The following is a 27,900-nucleotide window of genomic DNA, read 5'->3' on the forward strand; positions in this document are numbered from 1 at the left end:
CCGCCCCCCTCAGCCCCGGTGCCACCGGCAGCTCACATCGGTCCCGTGAGGGAGCGGGCAGCTGAGACCCGGGGGTGAACCCTGCTGCTCGGAACGGCCCCGCCGCCAGCCCAGAGGCATCCCGGGGGGAGGCTGGAGGTCCCCGAACCAAAGCGTGGGTGGACGCCCTGCCACCAGCCCGGACCCGCGGAAAGAGGTTAAAAAGGTGGTAGAGTGGAGAAAGTGTGTCCTCATGAGGACCCCAGCCTCACACACCTGTGGATGGAGGAGGACTGCGCTGGAGGAGGCCGCGGCCAGGGCTGCTCCCTGGGGTCTGGGGTCAAACGGTAGGAATGAAGAGCGGTGCTGAAGGGCCGGGTTTCACGAAAGGAATTGAATTGAGTCCCACAGAGTAGTAATATGGAGAAGAGGGTGGTGAACAAGGTGGCGATTTCTGCTGATCGTCCTAACTTCTTCAGGACAACAGCACCGTGACGGACTGCAGATCTACCTCCTGGTACTTACGGGCTGGGGAAAGCACTGCACATCGGGGAAATACAGTGCTGATAAACATGTGATAGATAATCCTAACTATACATACACGGTGATGACGTTTGAACTGATGATTACCACTCATGAAAGAAACAATTAAGTTTAAGCTGACGCTTTCAAACCTCTGCTCTAAGTTCACTGGCAGTTCACAAAAGGGCAAAGAAAACGAGTTTAGGCGGGATTGGAAGAGGAATACAGAACAAAGCAGGAATTAGAAGTGTCACATTTACCCTAAAAAAACCCCAAACGTGTGCAGTTCTGATCTCCCCCGCTCCAGAACAGATTGGGTAGAGTTAAAATGGGATACAGAAAATCAGCGTCAAGGATATGAACTAGCTTCAACAGAAGGAAATGCTGAAGAAGAAATCTTCAGAGGGGGTTTTATTATATAAAGAGGTAGGTAGTAAAATTGTAGGTAGTATAAAGGAGGTGAGCATGACTAATGAAGGAGGTCAAATAGAAGAAATCAAATCAGGTACTTAATCACAGGGAAACTGGGGAACTAATTGCCATGGGATGTTTTGGGTACCAAAATGCTACTGGGGGGGGGCAGAGATTAGCTATATTCACAAAGAATATAGCTCTTAAAGGTGGCACCTTTGTCACTGCTAGCCCTCGAACTGTGCACTAGCGGAAGCTCAGAGTTCATACCCGAGATGTACCTGGGTTCTGCTGTTAGCTATGACTGGAGGCAGACTACACGGACTTTTTTTTTCCCTAGCCTAGCATAACCATTCTTACAGTTTTAGAACAAGAATCTGCTATGAACCAAAAGGGGAAGAAGAGCAAGGAGCTGGGAAAGGAAGAGTATGGTAATCCCCCTCTGCTTGCATCCTGTCCCTGGGTCACCAGCAGTGACAGAAGAAGAAAATGATATTCCTCTATCTTGGCTGCCCTCAGAGCAAGAAAGCAGTGAGAAGATTGAGCACCTGCATATTTCGTGGCCTTAAATACATTACCTTAGAGTTGTCATAAGATTTCTTGGCAAGAAGGTACAAAACCAAACCCCTTCTGTAACTGAAATCATCCTTATTGCTTTGGTTTACAGCACAGCCCCAAACCACCAAGGCAAGTGAAAGTGAAATAAGTTTTGGAAAGGGGACAAAATTGAATAAACTGATGGGAAACCGTTCCTATTTGTAAACCGAAAGCAAAATCACTGCTCTTCCGCGTAGCTGAAGCGAGGAAAAAGATGTTAGACTGACTAGCTTAAATATTTTGGGTGGGGTTGCTAACAGAGTTCCCCACTTCAAATTAAAGCAGACAGGTAAAACAGGAAACAGGACAAGGAAAAATTATGATAAGGAGAGATTAGAAGAGATTATTTTTGCCTCTTTTTCAGCAGACTGGCTGATTATTTCTCTCAGTCTCTGCCTGCCTTTGGCAGATTTAGCACATTTATCATTATTCTGAGTCAGTAGCAACAGCAGGAAGGAGCAGAACTTTTGTCAGCGTTGTCATCAAAGCTAAAATCCTGCACCATAGAAGGATGTTGCTTTACCCCAGGGATTAATGGCCTACAATTCTAGGGAACTCATGCCGCCGTCTTCCCAAGAGGCTTTGCGTTTTTATTTCCTCAGTAATAACTTACTCTTTTAAGAATTATGTAATGGTTGCTCAGTGTAAACAGCCAAAACTTCAGTAAAGCGTACTGAACGCAAACCTGAAAAAGAAATCAAGAAAAAAGTCCCCTTCGCAAAAACATTTTCTCAGCATTCCTGAGATTGTCTTTTGCATTACTTCAATTAAACAATTTAAGGCTTCTCCTCTCTCCCTGTGCAGCAGGAGTGCAAGAAGACTACGACTACCTGACGGTGGGATAGGTGGGGTTTTCCTTGTATCATCCGTAACTCAGGTCAGAGCCAGCAGCATGTAGTCCGTAACTGAAATGCAGAGACCGAGTCCCTAAAACTACAAAGCCCCTGAAACTAAAGCCCAGAAACACAGGTCCCTTTTAAGCGTTTCCTTCAGTACTTTGAAGTTGAGCCCGTAGATGCAAAACAGATGACTTTTTAAAGACAGAATGGTGGTTTTCATCAGCATCCAGAGCGCTGCATGCTCCCAGCACAGCCGTGGCTTGCACCTTTCAGTGCCTCACTACTCACGCCAGGTCACACGAGACATCGTCTTACAGCAGGTGCGGCAGGAGGTACAGCACGAAGGAAACAGCTTCGTAGCTCTCTGGCAGCGAATGCACTTGACTCGCCAAGCAAGCCTGATGATGAGAAGAGAGGTAACGGTCCCTTTAGCACTCTCCGTAGATCGGCCTCTGAACCCCTTGTGCCTTAGACTTAATGCAGGGGCTCCCCAGAACAACTTATTCTGGGGAACACTGGAAGTTTCCTCTCGCTTGGAGAGGACGAGCTGCAATAATAATGAAATGCTTTTTAGTGAGAAATGTAGTAGCTCAGTCAAAAGCCGTTCGACTGCACAGGATTTACAGGTAACATTGTCAGCTGACAACAGTGCCCAGCCTTTTCAGCCAGCCTTACTGCTGCTTCCTCTCTACCTCTCTTTTCATGGACGCTTTTATCTCCCCCTCCAGCCTTCACTCAACACCTGCCTTGTCACCCTTCCAGCCTGACCTACAGTATTCACTCTTTCTTCCCCAAACTACAATGCTCTGGCTCTGAAGAGAAGGGTGAGGAGCGCAACCCACCCGGCAGCACAGTTCTCTCCTCCCCGGCGCCCGAGTTTCCTTCACACACAGCTGTGGGTTGGTAGCACCACTGCTGCCTCCATAATTCAATCACTAACTGGGAACTGGGGTTCCACACAGGAATTCATTGCAAGGATTGTCCCCCCTTCTGGCTTTGTGGACTCTGTTGGATCTGCTCCTCTTTAGATGCTCACCTGTTACAAGTCTGTGATGCTGCATGCCTCCCTTCTTTCAATACCACTGAAGTAAACTATTTTAGCAAATAGTTTGCTTACCGTGCATTCGAAAGGAAGATGCTCTGCACAGCGTATATCCTGAATCTGTTGAGCCACACACGTCAGTCTTTATTTCTGACACAGCCACGCCAAATACTTTCCTTTGGCAAGTGCCTTTGCAGCCATTGAAAAAAAAACCCCACAACAAAAATTTTGTCTTTCTGCAAATCTAAATGAAACCTGCATTTTTTTTTCCAACCACAAGTGAAGATACATTGTTCTTTGCCACTATAGCAAATTTTCTAGCTCGTTTTTGAACAATATGACTACTTTATTAGAATGTGGCAGGGAGCACTTTGCTGTCTGACTGCGAAGTCAGTCTACAGTCAACAAAAGAGCAGTGGCACTTGCAATGATGAATATTTTGTCCCGGGACATCTAAAGCTTGTAAATACCCCCCAACCGAGGCTTACCCTTAGGCCCCTGTCATCTCGCCGGAGCACTCCCCTTGGCACGGGCCAGCCCAGCAGGGTGGCACCGCACCCGGGTTTTCAACGCAGAGGTTGACACAGGGACTCAGAACTGACTGGGCGTTCAGTGAGAAAGAATTGCATACGAACGCGTCAGTAAAAACGACGCTTACGTGGGAGAGCAGAGTTGCATGACTGGCCCAAACTTTGTGAGACTGAAGTTGTGTGCTGCTTTGGGTGACTGGTTTGTTGGGTTTTTTTTTTAAATTATTACGATTTTTAACATACTGGAGACTGCATGCAGCATCTTTTACCTAAGGACAATTTGACATCTGTATTAGTTTTAACTTAGGAGATCTAGAGACACCCAAGGTACCATAAATAAACGCCAGTGCCCAAAGTTCACTTTCACAGAAGCCTAACATTTTGGGAGAGAAACGTACTACTATTTATCGCTTACACTGAAAACTGAATGGACGGAAACACACCAAACGCACCCTCAGAAAGCCTGCATCCTCGTCTGTCTCTCTCACTTTAAACTGTTTCCCGCTCAGCACTCGCAGGGTTCACAAGGCGGCCACGCATCTTGTTCCTCTTTTCTTCTTTCATAACCAAGGCTTAACGTGTCTCTTCACATCCCCTGCAGTTTTAGCATTATCTATTAATGGCTTAGCAGCTGAATAATACCAACCATCACAAGCTTGACCTGGCTTCTCACTACACCTAAATCTGTTTGTTTTGTTCGGTGGCTGATGAGATATTATAGTACATCATAAGCAGTTCCGGTTGTTAATTTGCTAAGAATTCACGGCAGTTAGTGCACTGATAGGGGAAGGCTTTGATCTCGCTGTTTGTGCCAGGTTTAGACACATTTCAGCGCACGTATAGATTACCTCAGGGTGAACGTGTTGGCAAATTATGGCTTTATATTCTTTAAGTGATAATGCTTTGTTCTGTGCTCAATAATCATGAGCGTTCAGTGCCCTTTGCTGGCGTGGCCAGCCTGACATTACAAGTCATGAGTGTCTCAAGCAAAATGCCTTTGAATTCAGCTTTGAATGCACAGGGGGAAATTCTGCTGAAGCATTGTCCCAGCTGGTGAGGAGAAGCCAAAGGGTCATGCAACAGTCCAGCAGCCAGCCTTCCACTGCCCATCAGGATGACATTGGAACTGTTAAGACCAGAGAGCCTGGAAGTTAATCAGTAGACTGTCCTTTCTTGTAAAAGCATCGTTCATGATTAATATTCAGCAACACTGCCTCCAAAGATGACCTTCTTCTGTGTGAGCGTTTCAGAAGCAATGGTTAATTTTTAAATGCGACAAGCTCTCTTGCTCCTAACATTTCTAATACAACAAAGCGTTTAGGTACTACCTGTCTGACACGAACACTGACCCGAACTATGGGAGTAGTTTACCAGGGATCTGCTCAATTTTAAGATCCCTGGATGCTTTAAATTGAGGACAGGCTTTCTGAAAGATTCTCTCCAGCTCCACCACAAACTTACCTGCATCACCCTTGGCACACCAGCACAACAGTCCCCATCCGTCATCCTGCATAGAGGAACACATCCACACAGCCTACCAGGCAAAAAGTGGTATAAACGTGTTGGTGAAGAGCTAGCGACTCCTGCCTCACAGCTGCTCTTTGGAAAAGAAAAATCCCTCACCGAGTTATTATGGGAGAGGCTGGAAGGGGCTGATATCCTGGGCAGCTGCAGGTTTGTTCGGGAGAGAGCAGAGGGCCTCGGGGTAGAAGACCATAGCACAGGGTGCTTTGTGTCCTACCCTTGATTCTTATTTGTGAGAGGGGATATTAAATTCCTAACGTACCTTAAATCAAGGGAAAAGGTAGCAAGTAACAGCCGCCTGCGGAGCCCTGTGCAAGAAGAATTCACCACAAACTAAAGAATGGGTCCAAACACAGCAGCACTAATATAGAGATTTTATTTCGACTGTATTGAGTTGTACAGCACATTTTGTTTGTCACAATGCTATTGAACTGATTTTAGAGTTTTTGGCCAGCACATTGTGACGCTGAAACTCACACGAGCTAAAAGCAGTTTGGACTAATGGCCTGAACGGAAGGGCCAGGAGTACCTAGTTACTGGCTTCCTTATTGCTTGCAGCCATTCCAACACGTGCAGAACAGGAGCAAATCCAGTTTCTTCTGCCAGCCCAGCGGTCACTCTTCCATGTCTGGCAATGACTGCAAGGTACAAGGCAGGGGAGAATCTGAAGCAAGGTGCCTTCTCTTCCCAAAGCCATATTGGTTGTTCCCAGTACGGAAAAGAAGCAGAGTCCAAGTAAGTACAGGGTCTTCAGATGATGCTAGCTTTGCTTGCACTATTGGGATTTACAAAACCAGAGGCTGACATATCAAAGTGCAGGAAAGGGTCATTATTCCATTCCCTCCGACGGAGATGACATACCATTAGCAAAAAACTTGGGAGACCGCAACAGCGTAAAGTACTTTGCCTTGTTAGTAGGCCAAATGTCCTCACCGGTCCTTCCCCCCACATACAAAGTCTCAGCTCATGAGGTGCAGAATATATCGGACATTTTCATTTAGCTGGAAAGAAAACCTACACTTCTGCAAAGAAATGCCCCACTTTCAAACTCTTCTTCCTCATTAACATCCACAGATTTCTTAGAAAGGAGGCAGGATGGATACTCCCCGAGGGGTCTAGGGATTAAAAGCCCACCTGAAGCCCACTTTCTTTCTAAACCTTTCTTTCTTTCTAAACCCAGTTCCTTTTCCTTAGAATGAGTTGGGATTCCTGCTCTCTAGTTTAAAGAAGAAGTAGAGAGGCAATTACAAGTTGGCAACTCTGAACTTTGACCACTGTACAGGAGACAAAAAAGAAGTCAAATTCAAGAGGCATTTTAGGTAGCGCTGGGGCAAGTCAGAGAGATTGTTTCCACCACTGAACAGATGCCACACGTCGTGTTTATCACTGTAGCTCGGCTGTACATCCTAAAGTGAAAAGCACAGACTGTAGTGTCTATGTCAGCCAGTGTCCTTCCCCACCCCCATTTTGGTATCGATGCTTCGTTCTCCCTTCTTCGGGTTACATTAAGTGCACAGAAATATATAGCAGCATTTGGACTGAAACCCTCACATACACCAGACAGCACATTCCAGGAGGTAAAACAACACATTATGGCCTATACCCTCAAGGTATCAAGTTTTCAGGATAAAGAGCAGTAGGAAGTGGAGAGCTGAGGGCAGAAAAGGGGAGGAGGAGCAACACAGGAACACGAGTTCTGTTTCCATGCCAGGAGAGGATCAGGGTGCCACTCCTGTGTTAGCACCAGGCTGTGACACGACCGCAGACAAAGCAGACGGGCAGAGCAGAAGTGAAAAAGCCAATCTCCCGTCTCCCCGCAGTGTTGGGGGGCAGGGGCAAAGTCAAGTGCGTTCACCAATCCTAGCGGAGCGTGAAAACGGGCAAGATCTGCTCGGCCCGTTTTCAGCCAGAATGAATTTCTCTTCAACGCATAAGAGAAAGTCAATTAGTGATGGCTAGTGAGTCTTGTTCACCAAGCTGATCGCAAATCACACTCATGGAAAGAGAATCTACAGAACTGCTCCAGGCTGAGGCCCTTCCAAAGCACACGGTACCACCTGGAGTCTGCCCTCTTTCTTCTCGTACAGCAGCCTGCCTTTAGGGGGGGTTGGTTCTAAACATGCCTTTCTATTGCTTTGGGGGTACTTTGCACAGGCAATATCTGTGAAAACATCGCTCTCCAGCCCACAAAAGAAAGAGGTTGCAATCCCCTCTTTAGCCCTGGGTCGTCAGACTACAACGTACGGGCCCACCGGTACCAGAGTGGGGACATACACCATACTCTCTAATCTGAGCTCCTCTGCTCCACGCTGATAGCAAGACTGCTGAAGACAGTGCATTCAAGCTTGGTGTTCAAGTGTGGCACCAACGGCCTTCACAATTACAGTGGAGGCAGAGTCACCCTTCAAACCCATGAGAGAAAAGGCTGGGCGTAGACAGGTCCCTTGTCTGGCATTCAGCTGGAAGCTGTGGCGATGGGTTTCTTCAGATGTTGGCTCATGAGCTCCCTGGCACGAGACACTTGGATGTGGTCATAACAGGAGTTACACACGAGGACAGGGTCGTACAACTGCTGATCAGGGATGGGCAACTTCAGATGGCAGCAACCAGCACAAAACACGTTCCCACAGTTCCTGTCAAGGAGCAAGAAAAGCAGTGAAGAGAGAGCTGGGAACACCACCGCAAAACTTCAGCAAGCGCAAAGGATCCAGTTCAGGGGCAAAGTACCAGCCTTACTTATGACTTGTCAACATATTTCTTAAAACGTGTACTGTGGTCTCCAGGGCAAGCTAAGTGGCTAGCACTAAAAAGGAACTAACGGGCATTACTACCCAAGAGAAAGATCAAAGGCCCTGGAAAAACAGAAACAAGAACAATGTAGAATGGAAATCTGCAGGGAATTTATGAGGCCTGGCAAATAAAGGAAAGACCTAAAACTTTCTCCTGGGAGCTGGAGGGAACGAACGAACATCGCAGACAAGCATTTTGTGAGGTTCACGAGAAACAGGCTGAGAAGAAGAGTGGAACTACAGCGATAATATCACTTACCTGCAGTGATGCCTCCGTTTGGCCAGCCAGAATTCACAATCGCAGTTAAAACAATGCGAGGCCATGTGGTCTGGAACCCACCGCGTGACCTAGGGCAAACACCAGCCCTCATCAGCTTTCAGTTTGTAACACCACACAGACCAGGCCCTCAGGACCCCAGCGCAGGTTTGGGGCCACAACAGGCTAGCCCAGAGCGAGCCCATCCCACAGGTCCCCTTCTCTCGGACACTGCAGCAGCAGAGGATGCGTTAAAGGACAAGGGTGGCTGCTCTCTGCCTTGCTTCCAGCCCACTCTCTGCTGCTGTAACCACCAAAGTTAGCTGCCAGGAAAGAAACATTCTCTCCTGCTGCTGTAACAGGACACATACCTCAGTCTCCTTCTTATCAACAGGCTCCCAGCTCGCTTCCGACAAACAGTCTTCACTATGATCGGAACAGAAATCCTCAGTGTCGCTGCCATCCGATTCCTTCAGACATGTCTGCAAAAAGAGACAAAGTCACAAATCCCCTCAGCTGCCTCAATCGCAGAGTCAAGAGCACTCCCTGCTCCAGCCACACTCAGTGCTTGTGAGGGGCATGGGGGTGGCTCCACAGCTCCCCATACAAGGATGTAAAACATTCATGACTGTGTAGGAGCCATTGCTTAGCCCTCAGGAAGCAGAGAGACCTCTGGGTGGCATGAGGACACACCACGTGGACAGGAGTGGAACAGGATTGAGGAAACAGGGACATGTTTCGCTTAGGGACATGGTTTAGTGGGCATGGCGGTGTTGGGTTGACGATTGGACTCAATGATCTTAGAGGTCTTTTCCAACCTTAATGATTCTATGAAACATAGGAACAATCTTAACTATCCACTCCAAGAGTGCGAACTGTGGGTTGGAGAGGGCAGTGCGAATGGGGGTGCAGGGACCACCACTGGCCAGGAGCCACACTGCCAGAGTTTGGGGTGTTAGAGGCAGTTACTTACAAAGTCATCCTCGTAGTCCATCGGAGGCTCGGCCGGAGGGGCGCAGAAGTGGCGGATGTCCAGGCGCAGCTGCAGCTCTCGCACCTGCCTGCGCAGCTGCTCCACCTCCTGCTTGTAGCTGGCCTCGATCTGCCGCAGCCTGTGCTGAATCACATCCGTGGGGAAGGGGAGCCCGTCATCGTCCAGGTAGAGAGGAGGCACAGGGGAAGGACATTTTGGCGGCACGTGCTTGGGACCAGACGCTTGTTTCAGGTGGCAGGGTAGCCACAAACGGCTGGGCTTCCCTGCGACGCCTGCAAAATGCGTGCCGACGTGGCCAGCGCAGAGTGACGGTTTCGCACCTTCTCTGGCAGACCACTGGCCACTGAGGCACAGGCATGGTGCCCGCAGAGGTTTGCTGCTCAACCTCTTGCTACAGCAGCCATAGGAGAGGAGGTGTCTGGGTGCAGGCTCCCCGTTGGGGAGCGATGTCACCATTCCTTGAAAACTGTCCCAGTTGGACCCCAGGAAGGAGAACTCGCTGCTTTGGCTCTGGGAAATGGGCTTGCGCCATTGCTCCAGCGGGACTCTCCCCAGCCAGCCAGGCTCCTTGCAGGGCACGCTCCTTCCAGCATCGCCTTTGCCGTTGTCTTCATCCTGGCAGGGGACGCCTGGGGCAGGGCCTGGGATGTCCTGACAAGGGGTGCTTGGTGCCAGGGGCTCCTGGCTGGGAATGTCTTGGCAGGCGGTGTTTCTCTTGGGGCAGCCTCCTCCACTGGACACCATGCCAGTAGCCTTCAAAGGTTCCTGGGGACCGGTTTCTAACTGCTTTCCGGAACTGGTGGAAACCCTGTCAACATTTTCCTGTCCGGAAGGATTTGGAGCTGGACACGTGCCATCCAGTTCCTCCGTGTATGTTCCGTTTCCCTTTTCTGCCTCCGGAGAGACACTGCTTGCTGACACAGAAGCCCAGCTGCTCAGTTGCTTGCTATGCCCTTCGTGCTCAGCACGGCTGCTACAAGCGCTGTTGGCTTGCAGGGGAGCGTTCTCCTCTTGCTCCTCCACCTGCCGTGTCTCTCCTGCACCCACCGCACTGCCTTCGCCCAAGTGCAGCTCGGCTCCCTCAGCGGTGGCATGCCGGGCTTCCAGGCCCACCCGGACTTCCTGACAGTGGTTATTCAGGTTTGGATCACTAGACGTGCGGGTCAGCGGGCTGCTGGAGTCGCAGGCTGAGAGCAGGTCATCCATAGATCTTGTCTTTGGTAATCTAGAACCCAAAACCAAAGCGAGTCTCGCAACAGAACTCCTGAAACTTCCCTCATTTCAGTCAAAACTGAGATGAGGGAAGGGAAATGTTCCCAATTACAGATCATGGGGTGGGTGGGGAGGGGCGTTGCAGCAACACGAGCTGAAATGCACAGCACTAGCGTGGCCTCCACAGCCTGCCTTTTTAGGTGCAGCAGGGAGCTGTACACATTCTTCTCCAAGTGGCTGGGACAATGCTACAGAGCTCTTGCTCTCCACAGGAAAGATGTGAACAACAGGTAAAACAGAGGAACTATGACGAGCAAGGAGGGAAAGAAGGCCTGGTGGGCAGGAGGCAACCTGGGCCTGGGGATCTAGGCTCTTACCTGTCCAAACATCTGCCGCTGAACTCCTGACTCTGAGATCCAGGGGGTGGGTAAATGTCCATGTCATCCTGTCCCAGAGGGTGCGGCGAGGAAGCTGGGAGATACACTGCTGTCCAGACATGCAGCGCTCGCACGTGGCACACTGGATGTAGCACCTGCAGCAACCACTTACAATCAGAGATGAACGCAAAAGGAAACCCCCTCCAACCTCTCCCCACACAGTCCCTGGTGCCCGGCAGGCGGAGAGCCTGGAAAGCTGGGCCAGGAGCTCTACTGACCTGCTCGGACCCTGGCATATAGAGAAGATTGTGGAAGTTCTTATTGCCAGCCCGCAGGAGGGACCACACGGAGCAGGTACGCTTGTAGATGTTGTGCATCTCTCGCTCGCAGGGGCTGTTCCCAAGGAAGGTCCCATAGAGGCAGGAATACGTGTGCTGCACCAGCTTCACCTGCAGCATCAGAAGGGGAACAATTGTCAGGGCCATTGGGAAACGGTGTCTCCTGTCTGCAGGGGAAACGTCTTCCACTCCTCCGGGATGGCTCACGCGCTTCCTACCCAGCCGGCGACACTACTGCTGTCCTGTCTGCCACACAGGGCAGGACAGAGGGGAGAGCAACGGGGACCACTTCAAGTGAAAGCAACAGTCAACTGATACCATACCCATCCCTCTATAACCCTATTTGATAAGACAGAGATTAATAGCTATTGTTCCCCTAATTTTTTTTTTTTAAATGTTTCAGACTCCTATTGCTCTGAGATATGGAAATCAGGCTTTTAATCAAAATAGTGCTGCTGATGGTATCTGAATTCACTGGGCTAGAAAGGGACCCGGAGAAGAAGTGATTCAAAGAAACCAGAGAACATAAACCTTTCATCACTGTGCAATCTGCTAGGTACTCTGAGCCTGCCGTACCCACTGGGAGGAGGAGGAAATTGCAAGCAGCTAAACAGAGGCCGGCAGAAGCATCACACACACACAGAACCAGGTCAAAATACCGCAGCTGAAGGGCAAGGCTGGACCCACACAGTGAAGGTATGTCAGGAATGCCAGCAGAGCGCCCGAGCACTACCCAGACACTTTGCCATTTTTACAGAATTCAATTTTTGTTTTCTTTCAACTACAACACTGCAAAATGCCATGGCCTTCCCTCTGCCTCTGCTCACATCTGGGAAGGGATAAAGATATGTTTGCACGCGTATTCTTACCAAAAAAGCTTCGTTAAATTCAAAGAGGCAAGGAAATTGCTTCAGAAGTTGATGAACAGCATCCAGCCACTGGAGAAAAACTGGGCACTGCTCGTTCTGATCTTCCACCTTCTCCTGGTGACCACAGCGATCACCAAACTTGTGACCAAAATCCAGCCAATCTGACTCAACAAGCACCTGGAAGCCCTGTGAATAAAAGAAAAGAAACCAAACTAACTGCAGACACTTTGCTGTAGGCACGCAGCAGGACAAGGCAAGCCCCGTCTGCCAGCAGTGCCGGGCAAACTCAGGACTTCTGAAGGGCTGGAAAGGAGGCTGCACCGGTGCTTGGTTTGGGAGCAAAGCTACCTGAACGTCAGAGGTTTCCAAACACAAACTAACAGCTTGGAGAATATGCACAATTAAGAGTAGGGAAGCAGCTGAACCTTGAACACAAGGGGTTATTTACCACAGTACTTCACCAAGCCGGGCAGAGGAGTGAGGCACCGTTCACCAAAAACAGGCAGGAAGAGAACATGGAAAAACCCAACACCCACAACAGTAGCTCTGAAATGCCACTAAGCTTATTGCCAAACGCGATCCTGCTCCTTTCTCCAGAGACTCCGAGACAAAAGCTGCCTTTTAACAGACACGAAACAGCAGCATAGCACAACTCATACCTCCATGGTCCTGTAGTAAGGGTCCAGAAGAATCTTTGCCAGTGCTACAATCTGTGGAGTCCTGTCCCAGCCGTCTGAGCAGTGAACCAGCACTGGGCGCCCTTCTCTGTCAACCGCACTGGAGACCAGCACTGCTGCCTTCAGCATGACAGAAAGGTGCTGCAGCCACTTGGTACTCTCCAGGGCTGAAAGCCAGCTAGAAGGTGTGCAAAAAGCAAGAAAATGGTTGCTTAGCTCTCCAGTGTGTGTGTGGGGAAGATATATTTTAAGCTAAGTCTTTTTGGAGTTCTCAATGAAAATCAGTCTTTTCTAAAACACGTTCAAGAGGAGCCAGCCAGCCTGGGAATAAGTGCAAAGAATCCAATCCTTAATTTCAATTCTTCCCAGATACAGCTACGTTTTAGAAACTCTCAGAGGACACACACAACCAAGCAACACTGAGGGAGTGCTGCAATCCCTTCTGGATTACCAGGGATCAAAACAAGCAGCATTCAAGCACTGTGCGCACTTTCCTATCTCTCCATTTTCTGAGGCAGAAACCTGGGATAGGAAAAAGGAAAAGGGAGGGGAAAAACCCCCAGGACATTGACAGATATGGCGTCAAACTCAGCTAGAGAACAGTCACTTACTTGCTGGGGTCTGGCACCTGACTGCAGACAGCACGCAGATACTGGAAACTGTTCCGGATGGAGTGGATGTTGGCCATGCCCATGAACACGACTTCACAGTTTGGGTAATACTCTGAACACAACAGAGACAGGAACATTCAGAGAGAGCTGCTGCCACCGCAGCAACTGCCTCCATACACTTGGTTTAGCTGTCCCCTCACAGCACCATTTCTGGTCTCCAGGTAGGCAGTTTTTCTACAAAAGCCTTGCGGGCCAGCAGCGATGTATCTGGAATAATGGACTTTGCACGAGTGAGAAGGGGAACGTGCTCCCAGAGACTGAGCACCAAAATGCTGACCCAGCCCCCAGCTGCGCTCTGGGACCCACTCAACAAGGCAGGTCCAAGGGGAAGATGTTCTGGGATGTGCTTAGCCCTCTGTACCTTCACATTCGCAGCCGCCTCCCTTCGCTCTGTTGGCCACAGCTGCAGTGTAGGACCTGGCATCAAGAATCAGCAGCTTCTGAGGAGTTCCTGCGTTCTCCACACCTGAACACGCGGTCAGGGACGAGTCTGCAGAGACAGCACGGACTGAGCTCTCGGCACCTCCCTCCCTCCTACGACAGGCCTCCAGTGCCACCCAACACTGGCCATGAAGGAGCCCAGAGACCCGTCCCGCACACTGCAGTCACGGCGTGACAGGGCCCATCTGGATATCGGGTTTAGACTTTGCATTGTAACAGCCCCGTGAGCAGCAACAGCAACATTTAGGTGTAGGAAGCACTAAATAATTCACAGGTTTAGGAGAGAGTGGAAGGGAGCGAGCTGTCTCACCGAAGTCGGCATCGCAGGCCTCGCTGCCGTCGCTGCTCCCATTGTGCGGCATGCCACCAGACACCTTCACTCCAGGGTTCAAGGCACAGGCTTTGGCAATAGATGTCACAAGATACTCGTCGTCGGCATTTCGCCAGCCCCACCAGCTGATTTCGGGCTGGCTGCAGCGTGCAATCACCGCCCCATTGCGCACATGTCTGGAAAGGAAGCGAGAGCCTAATGAAGCCCCCGGAAAGGTGGGGAACAACCCCAGCAAATGTCACCTACATACAGTCAGCACCTGTACAACCCTCCTCGCTGCTTTGTCTACTGCATCGATTCTTGCATTCACGCAGTGAAACAGCGGGGCAGGGCATTTCAAATAACCATTATTCATAACAAAAGCAGTGACACGGAGGCTGTCACTCGCATCACAACGGCGAGGAACAGAAGATGGCTGTGAGTAGCACAGGAGCGGCTAATGGAGCTGGAACGGCTGGCAAAACGAGATTGCAGAGGAGCAGGTCACTGCGGTGCCTGCAGGAGCGGCTGTCGGGAACAACCGGTGCCAGGGGACGGCGGCAGCTCCGGGGTCAGCTGCAGCTCGTAGGGCCTCACCTCGAGGATCGACGGCTGCGCCCTGGGACTCGACTACCACTGAGACAAGTGGGGAGTTTCTGCAGCAAGGGGGAAGCTGCCAGCTGTTCTAGCCATTACTCTACTAAACTATTTTTATTTACAATAACATATAAATATATATTATTATCTATAAATATATAATATATGAAGTATGTATTATTGTATATAGATAGGCAAATATTTATATATTAAACCAGAGAGGAGAACTTTAAATAATTATGGTTGTACTTTGGGAAAGTAATAGTTACTTATTTTAATACTGTTCTGTTCTCCTATTCTTTCTTTTTTTCCCTTCCCTTAAAGTATGTACCAGTTGTTAAACCATTTCACTTATCACTTGGAAGTCAGAAAGACTAGCTCGCTCAGCATCAGACTGGTTACTTTCTGGGTGGAGGCCTGAGCCTGTTTATTAACAACCCCCAAAATGTGAACCCTACCCTGGCTGTTGCTTACTGACGCCTGGCAGAAGGCCTGAAGTAGGAAGAAGTGTTCATATTTCACATGAACACACTAGCCGAGTCATTCACAAATGGCCTGGAAAAGGGAAGGGACCATTAGGTGACAAAGTTGCTGGTGATACAGGATTATCCAGGAGAGTCTATGGCTGTCTGGAAAAAGTTGCGAAGGATCTCGTGATACTGGGTGATAGAGTATGAAATTTAGTATTAATAAATGAAAAGTATTTACAGATGAGCAAAATGTAACCCCAGCTATGACACGGGGCAGTTCGGTACAAATCAGCGGCCAAATCTCAAAGACTTCGAAGTCACTGTGGAGCTCTCAAAAACCCTCAGCTCAAGGCTCAAGAGAAGCAAAAAGGTTAAGAATGTGCTAGCAGTTATTTGGAAAAGAATAAGACAGAAAATATCATGGCATCACATCTTACGCATCTTCAAAATGACACAAATTTCTCACTGATCCATCTCAAAAAGGATAACGTAGCACTCAAACCTCCAGAGAAGGGTGGTAAGGACAATCAGAGGTATAGAAGAGCTTCGCTACAGGGACAACTTAAGTAGGAAACAACTCCCCACCACGAGAGAAGGACAAGTATGGATGAGAGGCATAAAAGGTCATGAAAGATACAAAAAAGTGAGCTTGGAAGATTAGTCTTGTTTTTCCCCTGATAGAAACACAAACAAGCACTGGAATGGTCACGCCATACGTTTAAGAAAAACAAGAAGGATATTTTGGACAACAAACAAAACAGACAGCGGACTCACTGCCACAGCACAATGTGGAAGTATAAATTCGTTCCAAAATACATTAAAGTCATGGAAGGTGGGTCCACCAAGTGACCATGAAACACAATCACACATTCTCCTGAATATCTGTTGTAGGAAATCTAAGATACCGGCTGCTCCAAAGATGCACCAGGAAGGAATGCCTGCATACCTGTCCCGTTTGTTACACTTCCCCGAGACGCTAATCCTGGTGCCTGGCCCTTCCTGGAGACAGGGTAATAAACTGGACAGCCCCGCACCTCAGTTCTTCACAACAACAGTGCTTGCCCCTCCCTATCCCACCACCCCTCACGCAGCACCTCTCTGAAGGTGAGCTGGAGTGAGAACAAAGATGTAGATAAAGCACCTGACAAACCACATCCAAGTATTATTTTTTTGTTTGTAGGTCAACACCTCTGAAAAAGTTGCACTGGTGGCAAAGTGGGGGACATAGCACTAGATCCTAAAGCGCACTAGCACAAGCCTCAACCCATCACCCAAAGGCCGTTTAGCTGCCAGTGAGGGCTATTAAAAGCCCTCTTGAAGGTCTCTCTTTTGCTCATGCCACCCCGCTATGAGGGGCTCTGCTGTTCCAGAGGACGACAATGCCACCCTGCTGTGAGGGGCTCTGCTGTTCCAGAGGACGACAGTGCCCGTTCATGTTATTTGCCGTAAGGCAGAACACCAAGAAAAATGCATCGAGGCTTTGAACTCCTAACAGTGGCGCACAGTATCTCACCAGCAGCTACTGCAGTTTGCAGGAACGATTTTGCTTCTCAAAGACAAGGGCCCCTTATTCTCCTGAGGCAACTTATGCTGTGAGGGGCTCTGCTGTTCCAGAGGACGACAGTGCCCGTTCATGTTATTTGCCGTAAGGCAGAACACCAAGAAAAATGCATCGAGGCTTTGAACTCCTAACAGTGGCGCACAGTATCTCACCAGCAGCTACTGCAGTTTGCAGGAACGATTTTGCTTCTCAAAGACAAGGGCCCCTTATTCTCCTGAGGCAACTTACCAATAAATGCAGAAAATGTATTATCGTTAATGACATCTCATAGATAATACTGATGAAGACTTTAAACTAAAGACTTCCACATGTTCAGCTAAGTCAAGATACTGTGACGTCCTTTTTCTTTCGGTGCCCTCCTCTGCTGCTGTTTTGTTCTGCAAGGTGACTTACAGAGCAGTCACTCCCAGGAGATCTATTCTTGTCTTCAGGATCACTCAAGGATGGTTAATACAGCAGCAAAGGCTTTGTTTATACTAGTAAATGAAACAGAGCCAAGGCGTGGACTTAAGCGCCAGCCTGTGATCATCCAGGCTTGTTTGTTAGCACACCCACAGTTTGTGCCAATCGGCGCTTTCCCAGACAGCGCCTGAGCACGTTTTTGGGAAACGCAGGTGCTGTGCCAGGGACTGCTCCCAACAGGCTGTTTGGATGCGATGGCACTGTTTTGGGGCGCAGAGGGTAGAAAAAGAGTTTAGCTGTGTAGGCCACTTGAAGTCAGAGGTAGCCTGCTTAATGCAATACTACAAACACTGCCAAAGAGTCATATTAAATTCAGAAAACTTCTTGGTAGCACAGACTTCTCAGCACTGCAACAAACGCTGGGCAGAGGTTGGCCTTGAGGTAGCCAGTTTCAAGAGACATAGTGACATGCCAACAAACACAAGGAAATACGGCCAGTATCGATGAGCATTAGTCCATCAGCAAGCAGAAAGTGTAGCAGGTGCCAGCGGACGAATCAAAACCACAACTGAGCTTGCAATGAGCTTCCCAGGTCAGGGGAGCACCCATACCTAGCTTGACTCTGCGTTCTCTTGCTAATCTCCCCAGCACGAGCGTATGAAGCATTTCAGTTCTTTTCTTACTGGGGAGTTTTGTGGGGGGTTTTCCTCAAAGAAAAAAGCTCCTTTCTTGAAACTGGAATGGCATAAGGTGCCGCAGTGTTTTAACTTATGTGGACAAAATTATTCTTTAGGGATCCTCAGTTTAGTTTTAATGACTCGAGACCCTTTCAGAATCCAAAGCTGGAGTATGAGGTGCCTTTGTAGTTTATCAGTTGAGCTTTTACTCCCAGATTCATTCAGAGCACAAGGCTAGAGCACATCTGATATTGTCAGTACATGCCATTTAACCCATAACAATCATCCAGAAAGCATCAACTAATATCTCTCAAGTCCCCTCTCTGTTATTTTCTGGCCATAAGAGTGCTCATCCGCTATGCAACCCAAGCAGCTTAGCTTAAAACACAAGAAAGACCTGAGAGAGGGTTTGCAGAACTGTCACCTAAAGGTTCCCAACTGAGATGCGTGTATGTGAGTGCTTTCATTTCCTGAGTCTCTGGGTTAAACTCCTGGCTCGCTCCGGCATGATCTGAAAGCCTGAGACCAAGCGCTCGGCCATGGGGCTGGAGCAACGTCCGCTGTTTGCCCGCAGCTTCCCTGACAGCCGCTGTCACGCTGCAGCACGAACACGGGCAAAGGTGATGCTGAGCGTCTGTGAGGAGCTCTCTTGCTAACATAGTCCCAAGGTCTTCTGAAGGTGGCTGTGTAGACGGAGTAATAGCGAGGAGCGGCTGGCATACAATGCCCGTCTGCCTCTGCAGTCAGCTAAATAATTAATTGCATGCTTTGCGTTGTTTTAAAAGCGAATTGTGCCTGGAGGCTCCTGCATCTCTACTGTGCATCTCCACTAAGGGCTCAGAGATGGAGACCTGAATTTCTGCTTTGCTTAACAGATAAATTATACTTTTTTTAAAGAAAACTGATAACGTGATACTTTTGGTGTCATGTTTTACAGATCTGTGACCGTGACCCAATGAATTCAGCCTTGTTCTCCAAAAGCTCCAAAGCCTACCAAACAGTCCTGTGGTTACCAAGTCCCTGGGATGCACACACCCGAGCCCACTTGTCCACTCTCTCCTGAACTATGAGTGATGAGGAGGAGCTGAGTGCGAGGCTTTTCATTTCTTCCTTTCCCCTTCCATACAGCACAAGGCACTCCAGAAACAGCCATGGCCCTCGCGGACCCTCCTGGCCAAATGACTTCAATCTTGAGGGCAAAGGTGAAAGAGTGGATGAAAATGAGATACACATATGTGCAAGCACTTGTCCCATCTTGTAACATCACTTGTCAGCATCTCCTAATCTAATCCCAGGCTGCAAAGGGTTGCAGCTCAGCTTGTAAATTACTGGGTACCATTACAGTGATATTACAAAGCGAGGATGAAAATAATTGTTAGAGTAGCAAAAAGACACGGGTTTGCCCTCGGGTAGGGAGGCACACTGGGACAGTCTCCCGCGCCAGGCCATTTTTAGCAAAAGTAATCACAAATACAATTAACTTCTTAGCTGACTTGGCTACAAAGAGGGAAAGGCTCCACACCATAAGCAGCACTCATTATTACTCTGCCGTAGAATTTAGTTCTTCTAGAAGTAATACGCTGTGTTTTGCCAGCATCTAACAGCAAACCACGTAACATGAAGATGTAGAGTTAAGGTACATGTAAATTCACTGGTTTTGTTTCCTGGCTTTTGTACTTCCCAGGGTTGTCCTTTGTTGTGTAGCTCTGTATTTTCAAAGGTTTTATATGTGGATTTAGTAATTGCTAACACAGAGTCTAAGGCTAGAAACCATAATGTACGTTAAAACATGCACACTGACTGGGTGCACCTATTCAACCCGTCTCCTGTTAGTTTCAAACACGTCAGTCTCCTAGCAGACATTTTCGATGAGAAACCACCCCCCACCCTGAAAAGCCCCGCTTTATTTGCTGCCTAGCCTCCTGCATCCCCATGCATAGATTATTTTTGGAAGGCTGACCAGGGAATAGGTACTCTGTATGTTTACAAGCTATTGAATCAACAAAGTTCAGCCACATGCAACCATTTCCTTCTGTTACCTAAATGTTGTCAAACTCTCTGAACTCGGTCAAAACAGAAGCGATTTGCACTTGGGTATTAAAAGGTATGTCCAGGCCTGAACACCTAGTTGAGAGCAGGGCCATACAGCAAGCTTATTCTGGCCAAGATTTCTTTTCAAAGTAGCAGCGAGGCATGTACCAATCTGTGAAAAAGTTTTGAAACTCAAAGAAAGAGAGCCTTAATTTGACACAGTGTTCTCGCTGCATCTCCCATAGGACTAAAGTCACCCACATCTTCAGATCTCGCCGAAAGCAGGAAGGAAGCAACGGTTACTGGAACGTTGTTTCTCCCTTCTGGAGAATACCCTGCGCTACTGTCGCAGACTGCTTGCCTAGAGAGGCCGGTATGTGTGCTGGGAGAAGGAGTCCAGAGCGCAGCACGTTTTCAGGTAGGAGGCAAAAGGAATACACAGCGTGAGGACCAGGATGCAGCTATCGCTGTCATGCCTTGCTCCACAGCCCCGTACGCATGCTCCGCTAACCTTCACAACGCCCTGCACAAGACTACGAGGAAAAGGGCAGCTGTCCTGGGTTTGGGGAAGAGCACTGCCTTGGTTTTGCGTTTACCTGTACACCACCACAGGAATCCTCTTCCACGACCTAAACGAAGCCACGTTCTCTAGCTCCTTATCGGTGATCCAGACAGGGACCAGCAGCTTCTGGGGATAACTGGAACAAAGCCTGGAAAAAAGAAAGCACAAAGGCAAGATGAGGACTCGGCAATCAAAAATCTGCACCAGAGAAGCTGTGCAGAGAGAGGGCAGGAGCAGCTCACATTTCCCCAAACTCAGCATGCGGGACTTTGGCTCTTCCTCTTCCTATTTGTCTCAGGACAGTCTCAACGTGGGAAAAGTGACCCAAAAAATGCTGTCAGGAATGAGCTGAGTGAAGACAACCTCCTTTCACCTCAGGCCTCACCTCTGGGCCCAGTACTTCCCAAGGATGCCTTTGGAACATCCTCTGGATTTAAGAATTCATGAGGGTTTAGGGGAACAGTCATTAATTTATGTGGGGCTTTGGTTTTCTTGCAGCACTTGCAAACCCAGAAACACACACAGCTTCTGGTAAATGATGATCTGCCTTGCAGAAAACAGGTCACCACTGATAAGCTTTACACATTTCTCTGCAAGGAAGACATAACTCTGCCCAGAAAGATGGCAATGGTGATTTGGTGCATGCTATAATAAAATGACATGAGGGAGATCTAAAAGAATATCTTGTTTGGTGGGGTGCCAGAAATCAGATTCCTAATACACATCTGAACACATGCCAGCGGTGAGAGGAATGGGCAAGTCCCTACCAATCCGGTCCCCTGGGGAAGAAACTCACAGCGTGCCCAGCTAATAGCAGGGGGCACCCAACTCCAACGAGCAGAGCTGCAGCGCCAGAGGAGCCCCGCATCTGAACGAACCTGAAGTGTAAAGCAGTTTGGCTGAAATGGAAATTCAGCCGGGGAGGGTGGGGGAGAGGAGAAGAGGCAACAGGATTGCAAATGCTTAAGTCCCAAGAAAAATGTTAAAAGACCCAACTGCAAGGACATTATCAGCAGGGCAAGGGGGGAGCCAGGGGAAAGAGGGGGACAGCCAAACAGAGTGCTGAGGAGAAGGGGAGAGAGCAATACAAGTAGAATGAAGCGCACGTAAAAATCCAGGAGCGCAGGGGCTTCCTGGTTCCTGCAGCTACTATCCTGCCCCTGCCGCTCGCAGCACACGGCTGCATGCAGGGCAGGCAGGGCAGGTCACAGGCTTCAGGGACAAAGCACTGCCTGGATGCTGGACCAGCTGAGCTCCAGCAGCCCAGGCAGACAAAGCCGTACGTGGCAAGGAACATCAAAGAGCAGCTCTAGCTCTAGGCTATAACCCACATCGTTTAGAAGGAATGTTTCAGGGCAGATGGGAAGCAAACCGAGGGGGGTGAAACTATCCAGCTGGTAAGCTCCAGAGGGTGGCCGGCTGTTCCCCGGAGTCCAGGCTATCCCAACTGATGGCAATAGGCACGATACAGCGCTCAGTATTATTTAGTTTGTGATACTAGCGAGGAACTGCCTGCCACGTTAGAAGATGGCACTTCACACAGTGTCTAGACAGCTTCTCGGAAAGCCCCAGGCAGAAAGCAAGGTTGGTCTATGGGATAAAAACAACAGGGTGAGGAAGAGGAATCCAGGAGGCAAAATTAAAGCTGTCAGGTAAAAAAAAAAAAAAAAAAAAAAGCTGAAGACCAGGATGTCTGTGGTAGGATGTCTAGGCTTGGACATCTCTGAAATGCCTCAGATTCCGTGTGTAAAGTTGGTCAGGAAATTAAAGAAGCACTGAAGTGTGACTGAGAATAAAGGTATGTGGAAGAGGGTTAGCACCTATTAAGATCTGGAGTAACTTTTGGAACAGCTGAGTCTATACAGGAATGGGCTTCATCAAAATGAAAACAGAATCTGTTCCCTGGCTCTTCGGATGAAACATTACAGGAGATGTCTTGAACTAAAAACTGGGGAGAGTCAATACAGGAGAGGTTCAGGAGCATATCTTCCAGGAGTTAAGTCACTAAAACTCTATAGCCTTAGGAAAACAGTAAGACAGAATTCAGTAAAATTCAGGTAGGAAACAGGACAGCCTCAGGAAGTTAAGCCAAGTTTAAGCAGGGCGCATAAAAACAGGCAATGAGGTCAAGACACACAGACCTGTGCTTCCAGGCTAGAATTCCAAAAAATAAAGCAGAGGAACTTAAAAGCCAGGATAAATGAGTATGTTGGTTTAACAGCATCTTATAAACTTGATACAAGGAAGGTTATTAGTGGTACCCTGAATTTCAGAGTACAAGCTTTGTAGGAAGACCGGAGCTAGTGAACAAAGCACGGTATGTTCCAGGAAAATGTGAAGGTAAAAGTGTGGGGCTAAGTTACCAGCATCAACGAGCAATGCAGAATGTGCATGGACTCAAATCCCAAGCCTAAAGAGAACCAGGACAGCATTGAGGCTACACTACCAACCACTGGAGCGACAGCAATGACATCCATGAGAGGCTGGAAGAGATTCAGAAAGGCTGCGAGGGCAGAAATTGCCATGGGAGACTTGTGTTGCTTCCACATAAAACGCATAAGCATCACGATACGACATGAGACAAAGGCGGCATTTTTAGACGCCATCAGCTGCTTCCTGGTGGAAGCAGCTATTTGGCCTACCAGCCAAATAATACAAAAGTACATAACTCTTCCTTTGGTCCTAAGCTGCTCCAAAATAGAATAACTGAAAAATCACTTTGTTACAGTATTCATCACGCAGTAGAATTCAACAATATTTTTAGAGGGGACAAGCCTCCCGTGACAGTAACAATCAGTTTCAGAAAAGGTGTGGGGGGGGAAGCTTGCAGATGATGTGATGGTTATTCAATGCTACTCAATGGCAATATAAAATGAATCAAAAAAGTTCAGAAGGAGCTGGCAGAGTTAAACAGCGAACAAAAGAAGGATTTTAGAAATAAAAGGACATCCTTCAAAGAGGGGAAACGTTTCCAAAGGACATGAGAGGAGCCAAATGTGCACCTGAATTAAAAAACAGTAAAAATGAGACACGTTGTGCAGTTTGTGAGAAATGACCCGTTAAGATTAAAACTCTGAAGACCTTTTTCAAACATCTCGGAGGTATCAGCCTGCTACCAAAGTTGAAGGTCTGATAGATCAGCACGATCACAGCAGAAAATCAAAACCGTTGCCTTGGCGTTCAGCAGAAGAGCCCACAGAGAAGTTGCCAGACCTAACCCCGTTTCACAAGGGACAAGGCACAAGAAGAGATTAACGTGGAAACTTCTGCAGGGGAAGTTTTAGAACAACCTGCTAGGAACGAGGAGTAACTAATCACCAGGACTAGATAATGCTCAACATTTCTACAGCAACCCAGGTGCGCGCCAGATGAATGATTAACCAAGATGTGTGAGCCATTGCTTACATTGGCTTGGGTGCCAGAGGAATGAAAGGTGGCAAACACGGTATCAATTTTGTAAAAAGGTCTCTGGGGCGAACGTGGGAAACCACTGGAGTCTGACTTCTGTACAAAGCAACTGACTGTCACAGTTGGTGCGAGGGTAAATACGGTGCACTTGGGAAGAGTCAACATGGCTTTTGTGGAGGGAGGTCGCACCTCACGTATGTAGAGTTTGCTGGAAACATCACCGAGCGAGCAGATACAGCTCACGTGGCTGACAGTCGCTTTGGATTTTCAGAAGGGTTTTTTTGTAAATTTTGTGTGTGTGTGGTTTTTTTTTAACAGGTGGCTCACCAAAGACTTGGAGGAAGCTCCTCTTATGAAACAGTAGCTCTTGAAAAGATAAGAAATGGTGCAGAACTTCAATGGTCATTTTTCACAACGAAGAGAATCCTAAGGGGAACCATGCTTGTCCCTGCGTAGTACAATACGCTCACGTGTCATGTGGAAGAGAGACCAACAGCGAAGCAACGTGGGTCACGGAGGAGTGGCCTGAAACACCCCTGGGACCACGCTGAGCCAGAACAGAGGATGAGACGTTTTCAAAACCCTGAGGTTTGATCCCAGAAAAAGGTGTCTGTACCACAAACGCATAAATCGGCACAAGCCACGCCTACGGACAAGGGCCGACGAAGCGTCTTCTTACCACCAAGGTAACAGCCAGTCCAGCGAGAGACATCTTCCTTCGCAGAGTGCAAAAACACACGCTTCATCGCTAACGGTCCTTGCAGACTTACTGTCTACACATTCATACGGCAAATACAAGCAAGAACACTAATTATCACTTTTCCAATAAAAGCGAAGGATCGTATTAAAATTTGTAGAGAATCGTAACAAAATAAGACAAAATATGAATTAAGAGCACTCACAGAAACAAGTAGAAAACATCAGCTGTCTAACGCAGAACTCCAGACAGCTTTTTCCTCATAAAGTAAAAAATAAATAAAACCACAATTGTAAAAAGATCAAAGCTGGAAACGAGCATCCACACCGAAGGAAAGGCGAATGTTTTTCTTCCTTTTTGAAGGAACTACGCATGCACCGAACCCAGCAGCATTAAGGCCGATACGAAACGACGCCTATCTCAGACAGCATGGGTGCACCAGATGGGGAATGCCAGAACGTGTCCATTTCTCTGGCTATACAGATCACTGAAGATGTGAGCGCCACAGAGAGATCATGTAATAATTTTATTATCATTGCATGCTGAAATAGTATACTTTTATCAAGACCGAAGGAGTGGTTATTATATGCTTGTATTGCTCTAATTTTACGATGGCTGTCGCCAGGAAGAAGATAATAGTTTCCAGATAAGGACATCTCGGAACAGACTTGAAAGACAATGAACAAAGCCCTTACCTTGGAGTATCCTGTCTCTAACAACACTGTTTTGCCAATGCTGGGAAATAAAAGATAAAAGAACTATAAACAGTTAAAAAGTAACCCGATTCCTGTGAATAGAGGCAGGTGGTAATGATCAAAAGCCAAGGCAGGATTTAAAGACACACTCCCCAAAGCAGCAAGAGAGAACTCGTTTCTGAGTTGCACAAGCAAATTACACCACCTTTAAGATCTCAGGATGTCTGCAGGAAGCTGCGACCTGCCAGGATCCCCAGGTAGGAACTCAGCAGATGGAGGAAAGCAAAACCAGGCCTGCATCCAGCTTGCTGAGGTTTGTTTCAAGTTCCTCCTTCCCTGGTTTGGTTGAAAATAAAACATCTGTCTTTAGAGAAGTTGGCTAATTGCTGTGTATTACTGGGCAGGAAGCAAACCACAGGTGGTCAATCTAAGTTGAACTTTCTGAAATAGTCAGAAGGAACCACATCCCAAAAATCTAGCAGCAGGAAAAAGCCTGACTGCTCTCAAAGAGAGGCAGAGACTCGACCTAGGGCAAGGACCTACAGATCGTGCACTCCAAAACCGAGCAGTTCAGGAAAACAATTTTTTATTTGACATCCTTGGAGAAACCGCGTAAATGCCATCCAAGTCACGTTAACAGTTCAAAAGCAACCACGTGGTCAGCATGGCCAAGTGGAAACTGTAAATCAAACCCCAAAACTAGTGCTTGCTGCCTGGATTCCTAAGGAAGAGAGAACAGGCAGCAAACTGCAAAACTCCACCGGGATTTCCCCAGGCCAGCACGCCCAAGGCTTCTCATGGTCTCCACAAGAAACCAGTGAGCTGGAACTGTCCGATATGTAGGTGATGGGGACACCTTTACTGGCCAAGACGTAGAGAAAAGACTGAGCGATACCAGTCGTTTTAAGAAAAGGATTATAGGGAATGCAGAAATGAATACGTCTGTCAAAGCTTAATAAAATCCTGTTGGCTTAATGCCACCTGCTGCAAAGAATGCAGAAGCGCTTCTCCAAGAGCTCCGTGCTCTTCTCCAGGAGTAGAAGACAGGCTGGAATCACCGACACGCAGGTGGGAAAGACCTTCTAGAGATCTCCACTCCAACCACCCGCTCACAGGGGACCACCTCCAACACTAGATCACCTGAGACTTGAAACGCTCTGATGACGGAGAACTCCCACCTCTCTGGGGATTTGCCCCAGCACAGCACCACACTCCGGGGGAATGATTTTTATTTTCCTCCCATGTCCAGTCCGAACCTCCCAAGCTGCACCTTGTGGCCACCGCCTCTTGTTCAGTTATCTGCCACTGTCAGAAGAGTTTCACTCCATCACCTTTGTAACTGCCCTTCCAGCAGCTGTAGGCTGCCAGCAGATCACCCTTCAGCCTCTTCTGCACCAGGCTGAACAAGCCTCGCTCGTTCCCCAGACTTCCGAGCATCCCGACAGCCCTCCACTGGCTCGCCCCCAGCTTCTCAACAGAGCTGAATAGCTGCCCGACTTCATGAAAACTTTGTATTTTTCATTTCAAACAGCGCGAGCATTTTAGAGAGAACGACTGACCAGAAAGGCAACCCTACGACGGGACGATTCCTCCGAGACTCCAGAATGTCTTCAAGAATGAATCATGGCCACCACATTATAAACTACCTGAGTCAGCAATTACAATTGCTGCTAGTTCTGATGTTTGGGCTGTATTCCTTCTTCAGTTCCACAGTGTGAAAGGCAGAAAGGAAAGGGGATCTGGCTCATACGCTGATCTGCCTGAGGGCTATCAAGGCCAGGAAGGAGGGTTAGCTGGAGTCTGACTCATCCGCTGCTCTGCACGGGGATTGCAAAGGGAAGAAGGTAAGGAAAGAGGAGAGTGGGGAGAGCCTGGTGGTGAAACACTCACTTGTAATTGTTGTTGATGTCAGAGACGCGCCAGACGTTCTGCAAGTCAAAGCCCATCCTCACCAGCTCCATCTCAAATCGGTATCTCACATGGTCTCCTAGAAGAGCAGAGCACAGGGTATTTACTGACAGCTAAGCAGAACTGATGAAATCTAAACATGTTAGTGGCAGCTCCATAGCAACTATCATAGGCTGGAGAGAAACTACAGGACAGCTGGATGGCAGGGATCTCGCTTCAGAAGCCAAAAAGATGTGTCCCTCACGGGGGTTCCTCTACTTTGTCAAGTCAGACCACCTCTCAGTCTCAGGGCACACAGCGGCATGGAAATAGCCTTCCCACATCAATGTGGAGTGAGGGGGGTTAATTTAATCCACTTCTACCCTTCTGACACAGATGGCTTCCAAAATGGATGTCAGGAACCCCATGGCAGAGGAGTACTGAGCACCCACCCCAGGCGGTTCCTTCTTCCAGACTGCTCTCTCAGAGGCTGACTCAGGGTTTGCTCTCTTAGGTTTTAGCTTCACCTTACAAA

At 48.3% G+C, this 27,900-nt stretch overlaps 2 protein-coding genes across 2 annotated transcripts in view; both read right to left on the reverse strand.

The window, feature by feature from the left end:
- HSF5 (heat shock transcription factor 5) overlaps positions 1-5,426 on the reverse strand; it is a 33,737-nt gene extending 28,311 nt beyond the window's left edge. Inside the window, exons 1-3 of the mRNA XM_009276437.1 lie at positions 5,382-5,426; positions 2,123-2,194; positions 1,707-1,778 (exon numbers count right to left, since the gene is read on the reverse strand). Coding sequence (XP_009274712.1) covers positions 1,707-1,778; positions 2,123-2,194; positions 5,382-5,426 — 189 coding nt within the window. The remainder of the gene's footprint in view (positions 1-1,706; positions 1,779-2,122; positions 2,195-5,381) is intronic.
- A 380-nt stretch (positions 5,427-5,806) lies between these two features.
- Positions 5,807-27,900, reverse strand: part of MTMR4 (myotubularin related protein 4) — a 54,020-nt gene continuing 31,926 nt past the window's right edge. Inside the window, exons 7-19 of the mRNA XM_009276389.1 lie at positions 27,369-27,465; positions 20,713-20,826; positions 14,379-14,575; positions 13,989-14,117; positions 13,568-13,679; positions 12,939-13,134; positions 12,280-12,465; positions 11,351-11,521; positions 11,073-11,227; positions 9,463-10,708; positions 8,861-8,971; positions 8,493-8,581; positions 5,807-8,077 (exon numbers count right to left, since the gene is read on the reverse strand). Of these exons, the coding sequence (XP_009274664.1) occupies positions 7,900-8,077; positions 8,493-8,581; positions 8,861-8,971; positions 9,463-10,708; positions 11,073-11,227; positions 11,351-11,521; positions 12,280-12,465; positions 12,939-13,134; positions 13,568-13,679; positions 13,989-14,117; positions 14,379-14,575; positions 20,713-20,826; positions 27,369-27,465 (2,981 nt within the window). The 3' untranslated portion in view covers positions 5,807-7,899. The remainder of the gene's footprint in view (positions 8,078-8,492; positions 8,582-8,860; positions 8,972-9,462; positions 10,709-11,072; positions 11,228-11,350; positions 11,522-12,279; positions 12,466-12,938; positions 13,135-13,567; positions 13,680-13,988; positions 14,118-14,378; positions 14,576-20,712; positions 20,827-27,368; positions 27,466-27,900) is intronic.

Source organism: Aptenodytes forsteri, unplaced genomic scaffold (genome assembly GCF_000699145.1).
Source record: "Aptenodytes forsteri isolate BGI_AS27 unplaced genomic scaffold, ASM69914v1 Scaffold209, whole genome shotgun sequence".
NCBI classification, from domain to species: domain Eukaryota; kingdom Metazoa; phylum Chordata; class Aves; order Sphenisciformes; family Spheniscidae; genus Aptenodytes; species Aptenodytes forsteri.